This window comes from Alligator sinensis, unplaced genomic scaffold, assembly GCF_000455745.1.
Source record: "Alligator sinensis unplaced genomic scaffold, ASM45574v1 scaffold156_1, whole genome shotgun sequence".
In the NCBI taxonomy this organism is placed as follows: domain Eukaryota; kingdom Metazoa; phylum Chordata; order Crocodylia; family Alligatoridae; genus Alligator; species Alligator sinensis.
In genome coordinates this window covers 1040405-1048448 of record NW_005841844.1, presented here as the reverse complement: position 1 = coordinate 1048448, position 8044 = coordinate 1040405, and the positions used below count along the sequence as shown (strand labels likewise).

The window sequence follows — 8044 nt, the reverse complement described above, 5'->3', positions numbered from 1 at the left end:
TCATGGACCTGCATCCCACTGTGCGAGGCACTATGCCAAAACAAAACAAAAGCCCCTGCACCAAAGAGCTAACAACACGTACAAGACAGAGACAACAGGTGTATTCAGATAGACAGAGGACTACAAAGAAACAATGAAACAGCGTTGGCAGACAGTGATGTCAGCAGGACTTTGTAGGTGTTAGGGCAAAGGCAAGTTTTAAGCATTTTGAAGTTTTAAGTTGAGCCCAAGATAGGAGAACAGACTAACAGCATTTCCTTCCCAGAACTATGGCAGTCTTAGGGGCAGGTACTGGCCATGATGAAACACAGTGTAGGAGTCATGGCAGTACCCACCCCCACCAAGATAGCTTCAGAGCCTGAGACAGACAGGGATGTCTTTCAGGTATCTGCTTGTGTGTGTCTGTCAGATAAGAGGTGGCTGCTCTATTATAGCTCTGATATGGTCGGGGTGGTAGACTTTGAGAAAGTAAGCAATGCCAGCTGTCACTGAAACCTACCCAGTGCTGTGATAGCTAGAGAGATATTGTTTTGAGACATTGTGTGGAGCTATCAGCAACCAGTTTGCCGGCCCTGCCCACAGGCTTAGAAAGATATTTAGGTACTCTATAGTGCATACTGTGAACAATATCTTAACTCCACTATGACTCCTCCTGTAAGCCAGTGGCACCAGGGCACATTTCTGTAAGGGATCAATTTCTGCATTTTAAAAAAAGAGGTGTAACGGGTGATGCATGAGTGCCCTAGGAGGCAGTGCCACATGGAGTATTACCACTGCCTGTGCTGCCAGTGGCATGGCAGTGGCCAGACCAGCAGCACAGCTGCTTCTTTTTCTTCTCCTCCCCCCTCCCTTGTTACATGACTGTTACAAAGCATGTATTTTAGGGGTGTGCAAAACAGGCAGTATTCGATTCGGATTTGGCCCAAATTGGGGACAGTGATTCAATTTGTTGATTCAGATCACTTTCCCCAATTCAATTCGGCCAAAACCAGATGTGAAGATTTGAGACTGATTAAGGGAATCAGTGATTCAGCCTTAGACAGAGCTTTAAACGTATTTTCTACATACCTCGAAGGTACCAGGCGAGGCTTGTGAACGCTGCAATGCCGGGGGGGATGGAGCATCCCACAGGAGCAGTCCACTTCTGGGTCCACTGCTGAGTGTGTTGGGGAGCCCCCCATGTTTCTGTGGGACACTCCACGCACCCCAGCATCACAATGTTCATGAGCCACCTGCTACCTAGAGGTATGTAGGAAAAACATTTAAAGCTGTGTCTATGTCCAAATCGTAGAATCTTTCTGAGTCTCTCTGAATTGATTCGGAGGGTTCTGATTCAGTTTGGAGAGATTAAAGGGTTTCCTGATTCGATTCGGATTCAGAGATTTGGCCACCAAATCGGGCCAAATCTCCACCGAATCAAATCAGAGTCCAAAGCTTCGCACAGCCCTAATGCATTTCTATTGCCTGCCTGAACTAAGCTAGAAGTTTGCCCCTTCACTAGAGATGAACAGAGAGCCCCAACACTAGTCTGGCATCTGCATCTGCTGCCTATTAATATGACTGGGGAGAACCACAGGCACTGGCTTTTCTTTTCCCCAGGAGGATTACTCAGGAAAAGAGGCCACATAGGGGCCTCATTGCAGAGAGAAGACCATTGTGTTTAGATAACACCACTGTTTCCTTCAAGTGTTCCCTCTTGTATCACAGGTTGTAAGCATGAAGATTTTGACAGTCATCCCCATACTGGGCTTTATTTTCAAGGGAGTGTTTGAGTTTTCAGAAGTTTTCTTCCCATTTCAGCAATCCCTAGCAAGGAGTCACACCTTCCAACCATGGCCCCTGAGTGAGAATATCAGGGAACGCATGTTTGCCTTGTTTCTTTCTAAACCATTTGCAAGTAACTGCTTTAATTGTAATCTTTTCAGACACTCATGACTCTCTGTTTCTCTCCCTTTATAGATAATACTAAGCCTGAATTAACCAAGGGAAAGAAGCAGTGTAAGCACTGTGAAAACAAGCTGAACATGACTGAGAACATTCACTTTCCATTATCTTCTGCAGAATATAATGAGCCACAAACTTCAGGCTTGCAGCTAGCCCCGGAATCCTGTAATAATGGGAGTGAGCAGCTAACAAAGTCCGCAGATTCCTCCAATGAGAAACCTAGCCTCTCAATTAATGTGGAGCCATCCAGAGCAAAGGAAGAGACAAGCTCAACCAATGACAGCATCAGGCATACGGCAGACCATCTGGAAATGGCACCAGATATGTGGAAACAGACTGAAATGCAGAGAAACTTGGGGAAGCAAGAGCAAGCAGAGGGTGACAGCAGCAGAATCCAAGGTCTGGTGATGACGAATGGCTTGCATGTAGAGTTTGTGCTGGGGAAGGAGAGGGACTTTGATGACAGGGAGGTAACAGAGACGCAGAATAGGGTCCTGCCAAACAGGAGCGATGTCAATTTAGAAGGGAGGGACTCGCCAAACAAGGAGATATATAGTGAGCCGCTCATCAATGTGCATTTGCAGACAGCCCTGGACGCTCCGGAGGTGCTAAGTACTGACAACCCAGAGGAACAACTAAGGTAATTGGAATTCTCTACATTTCTTCCCATGCTCCAATTAATGTGCATGTTATTGTTCACCCTCAAATCTATTTGCATCTCTCTATGTAACTCATATGATCTGAAACCTAAAAGATGTTCTAATCACTAGCTTTAACCCCTGAACATATCCTCTCCTTTACTGCTTTTTTGCTAATTATACCCCTCTGCAAATACCTGTGGAGTAGTCACCATTACAAATTCAGCATTTGCCAGTGCTTAGGGTTTGAACCTCCTAGGTTCTGGGAGTTGCTGATTGCCTGGGCACCCACATTTCACAACAGCCTGATCCCAAACTCACTGATGTCAGTGAAAAGACATGTGGCAATTTCAATAGGCTTTGGATTGGGTTCTTCAGTGGAAAATGAGAATTTCTGGCACCAGTAAAGACGATCCCTTATTTCCTATTAAAACAAGAAGGGAGAATTTTGATACTTCATTTGCTACTTTGTAGTAACTATTGCTAGGGCTGACCTTGTGTCTGCCTGCCTGCCTTGCATTTAGGAGATGTAACTGCATCTCATGTAGCCATACCCAGACTATCTTTAATTTAGTTAGCTCAGGTAGCAACAGCAGTAGCGCAGAGCTCAGTCCAGGTAGCAAAAGACCATCTGAGCAACTCAAGTCCACAGCACCATGGCTTCATAACTATGGGTATTTGAACTGACTTAACTAAAAATAACTTGGTGTGACAACTACCTTCAATAGTTTCACTTTGTTGAACAAGTTATTGTCAATTTTGATGCTGCGGAGCACAATCAAGTGAGGAAGCAGGTTTCCCTTCCCCCGGTTAAGGGTGAGAAACTATTTCCTAAATTTCCTAAGATGGAAATTATTTTTTTGTGAGACTAAAAACATCCCTTTCATTTCTCTTTTTTCAGGAAAGGTTTCAACACTTAGGGACTTGTTACAGATTAATTTTAGGCAGCTCCTGGAGCTCTTCATCCATGGACTGTCCACATATTGACATCTGAAACAAGTTTTAAGCACATTTTAGGCAGCTTAAAGTTACACCATTCAAGGGCAGGTTTCTCTCTGATCCATGTTATCCAGCTCATGTTCCATTAATGTGTAGCTACTCCCCACATATAAACCACCCAAGCTGCAGTCTGACAGTACCCAGAATGCAGTGTCCCCTCCCACACCCTTTGTTGTGTAAACAAAATTTTCCATCCCCTGAACTCTACTGCCCCGGGGATGGCACCAAGCCATCTTCCCATCCTATCCCTGGGGGTGTGACCTTCCCACTTCCAGGGGTGCAACTCCATACAGACAGCCTGCAAAGTCCATGCTAGCTTGCCAGATCGCAGGGCATAGCTGAGTCCAGCAGTGGAATCAGGAGCGGGGAGAGAGAGGGACAAGGTAGGGGGCCAGATTGGGTTTCCTTGTGCCACATATAACAAAGCCCTTATATACATTTTCCTTCCGGGGGTGGGGGGGCCCATCAGTATTCCTGTTTATTCTGTGGCATGTACTGAGGGAGCTCCAGAAAGTGTTAGAAGGGAAACAACAGAGGAGGAAGCAGAAGTGAAAATACATATTGGTGGCCACTCTGGCTTTGAAAAGCCTGGGCCTACCTCTATGGCCATGTTTATGCTTAATACATAACCTATACAGTAGGGTAGTTCTTTGTCTCTGTTCAGTACCTGGAGTATGTTTAGAAGTTTGTGTGTCTGCTACAATTTGGTGTCAATAGAGATGATCCCTTAGCTCAAGCACTAGAAGTTCATATTTTTACATGCTGAGAGGCTGTGCTCATTTCCTGCAGGTGTCCAGATTGATGAGGTTTTCACCAACATACTCACCAAGTCTGATACGTGGAAAAGCCTGGGGAAACCTTTTATATACACAGCCAATCCCCACTTAACACTATTTCACTATAACACTCATTTCACTTAGCGCTCAGCAAGTTTTGTTATAAAGCTCACAGTTGCCATCTTGGATCATTAAAAATGATTGTAGTCACCATCTTGGATCATCAAATACTTTTGGTTTCACTTAACACTCATTTCACTTAATGCTCAGTTTTTCAGGAACCAATTAAGAGCGCTAAGTGAGGGTTGCCTGTATAAATCGTCTGGCTAATCCTGGATTCTCTCTGGGCTGATTTCCTACTTTTGGTGCCAAGGAAGCAGTGGCTTATGCAACCAAAAATATGCCAGCAAGTTGCAGAGAGTCCATAGGAGAGCAGCAACAGTGATTAGGAGGTTTACAGTCTGATTTAAAAGGAAATGGTCAGTACAGCCATTACAGTACAATGGTCAGTACACCCATTAAAGGGGATGCAAGAATCATCTAGATTCAGAAGGGCACAGACTCTAAGGAGGGAGAGAAAAAGATAATTAAATATAACAGAAGAAGGGGGAACTACTGTATGCCTGACTACTAAGCTACTGTGTTACCAATCAATCATGATTCACTCAGGGACCAGCTCAATATACAGTAGTTAGTGAGGATAACAAGTTAATGAGCAAGGATTAACACCTATAAAACCACAGACTAAGGAGAGGAAAGAATCAATACAGAGCCGGGAACTCCTTCTGCCCCAAGACAAAGACAGTAAATTGCACAAGCACCCATGTCACAAGTTTTGCCTGTCAGCAGCTAAGGGTGCAGGGCCCTAGAACCCCCCGCCCCTGCACCTATCTCCTTAACAGCTAGAAGGCTTTGTGGCCACAGCAGGGCCTAGCAGTCAGGCCTGCAGTAGTTCCCCCCCGCCAATGCCCCAAGACAGACACAGTTGCACAAGCACCCATGACATGAGTTTTGCCTGTCAGCAGCTAGAGGTGCAGGGCCCCAGAACCCAGACTCCCCCCACACCTATCTCCTTGACAGCTGTCAGGCTTTTTGGCCTCTACAGGGGCTAGCAGGCCTGCAGTTTTGACCCCACTGTGGCTTAACACATACACATGACATGAGTTTTGCTTTCAAGAATTTGGGGTGCAGTTTCCCCCTAGCCCCTGCACCTATCTCCTTGAAGCTTGTCAGGCTTTGTGGCCTCAGCAGGGGCTACCATCCCTGCATTTTTCACCCCCTGTGCCTTAACACACACTCATGACATGAGTTTTGCTTTCAGGACTTTGAGGTTCAATTTCCCAGAAACCCCTGCACCTTGAAACTTGGTACATATGCTCTCAGCAGAGGCTACCATCCTTGAAAGTGTTGTCTGAGTCAGCCAAAAGACAACAAAGTTATAACTATTTCATTGATTCCCCATTATACTCTATGGCCAAATCTCTGAATCAGCTCTGAATCTTCCAAAGCAATTCAGCCGAATCGAATTGGAAAAACAATTCAGATCTCCAAATCGAATCTCTGACATCCAAATCGGCTGAATCTGAATCCAAATCAAATAGTTCCCTGTTTTCCCAGGCCTATAAGTGACCTCTTAATAAACAAGCACTCCTGGGAAACATGTCTCAGCTATTGACATGGACCAAATTCTCTCCCTTGCCTCAAACTACATTGAGCTGCCTGACATAATCTGTTATGTCTCAATTATGCAAGCATCATAGTTGGTGTTTGAAACATCTGTTTGATCCAAATTCAGTGGTGGTATTAGCAGATGCATCTACATTAATGTCCACAGAGACCCCTATTCTTGCACTAAGGTAGAATTTGGCTTGGCGTATGATTATAATCAACATATCTCCATGGCTTCATTAATTTAATGTAATACTGGCCCTTCCCAGCTAAATTCAGACCTTGTCTCTGTGACTAGTTATGCAAGTAACAAAGCCATTGAAAGATTCACATTCAGAACTGAGGGGGGGTTGTGGTGAAAGCTTGTAGGAAAAAGTGGCTTTGTACCAACTTTGAATGTGACCTCCTCTTCATTGTTTCAAAGAGATTCAATTTTTCTTTGCAGCAACTCATTTTGTTACTAGGATGCCTATTACAGGGCCTCTAAACCTGCCTGGATAACATTGCTAATGAATAGCTAATAATGAGCAATTAAACTAATAATTCAGTTATACTTTTTCATTTCTTTGCAATTTCATACTGCATTTCATTAATGGATCTCAAAGCATTTCACTAAAGTGGGTCAGTCCAATTGATATCGTTTGCAGGGGAACAGGCTTGTGTGAGAGAGAGGGGGAGAAGTGAGTTGCCTAAGGTCATATAACCAAGATAGTGGCAGAGCTGGGGAAAGGCCTACAGTTTTTCTACTCAGTTACTGATCATCTGTTTGTGTTAACATTTTTGTATAAAATATTTATTAAGTAGAAAACATCAAAAAGTTTGGATATGTGTGTTTCATTTGCATAAATCAACATATATTGCACCTCCTCATTTCCATGTGTTTCTAATTTATGCAGTTTAGCCATGTAATATTCAGAGAAGCCGTGCTTTTCCTAAGCTTTGCTGATGTTGGTGTTTAATCCAAAATCCCATCCTCTCACCATTAGCTATCCTTTCTCACCCCACAGAGTTCCCAGCCCAGCTATCAGACCCTAGGGTATATGTGTTGCCTACAAGCCTCAGAACTGAAACAAGCTCCCTTTCATTTACATCCTACCTCTCTCCTGAAAGAGCACAAGAGCCAAACACTACCTTCCCCCAGCTGAGAGGCTAGGGAACAAATTGCACAAGGACCAGAGCCTGCATCTTCACTTAATATGAAGGCCTGTGCGAATAGAGAAGTATTTGATTCGGATTTGGATTCTACCGATTTGAAGGACAGTGATTCGATTCAGTGATTCGAATCACTGTCCCCATTTGATTCGGCTGAATCAGAATCGGAGATTCAGAGCTGATTCAACGCTGATTCAAAGATTTGGATTGTCCGGGGAGAGGCAGGCACAGCTGAGTGGCTGCAGGTTTTCCTGCAGCTCCTCCAGCCCCACCCTCTCAGCACTTTAAAAAAAAAAAAAGCCCCACAGTCACCAGCTCTGGCAGTGGTGACTGGGGCCACTGAGGGCTCATGGCAGAGCCCCCCTGTGCAGTGCAGGGCAGCAGGGGGCAGCAGGGATTGCCCCTCCTGTCTGGCACATGCATGGTAGCTGCCCCGTGGAGTGGGTTCAGCGTGGCTCAGCAAGGCGCCATGTACTGTCTGGGAGCTGGGTCCGCTGGGGCTGAGCAGTGCCAGGCTCCAGCTGACTGCTGGAGCCACCCCAGCTCCCAGACAGTGCGCGGCACCCTGGTGAGTCACGCTGCACTTGCATGATGTGACAGCTGCCACACGGGTGCCAGGTGGGGGGCGTGATCCCTGTTGCCCCCACTGCCCTGCCTGGCACAGGGGGTTTCTACCATGAACCCCCAGAGGCCCTGATTGCTGCTGCCAGAGCTGGTGAGGGTGGGATTATTTTATTTTTTTTAAGTGCTGGGAGGCTAAGGCAGGCAAGGGATGGGGCCAGGTGGGGCAGCCAAGGGGACTTCGCCCACAGCTCCTCCAGCTGTCACTGCCTCTGACTCGAGTGGGGGCAGCCACAGGCGCAGCCC

The 8044-nt window shown here is 45.8% G+C and overlaps 1 protein-coding gene across 1 annotated transcript in view; it reads left to right on the top strand.

The window, feature by feature from the left end:
- The first annotated feature begins 2024 nt into the window (after positions 1 to 2024).
- Positions 2025 to 8044, top strand: part of PSD2 (pleckstrin and Sec7 domain containing 2) — a 148942-nt gene continuing 142922 nt past the window's right edge. Inside the window, exon 1 of the mRNA XM_014520806.2 lies at positions 2025 to 2584. Coding sequence (XP_014376292.2) covers positions 2025 to 2584 — 560 coding nt within the window. The remainder of the gene's footprint in view (positions 2585 to 8044) is intronic.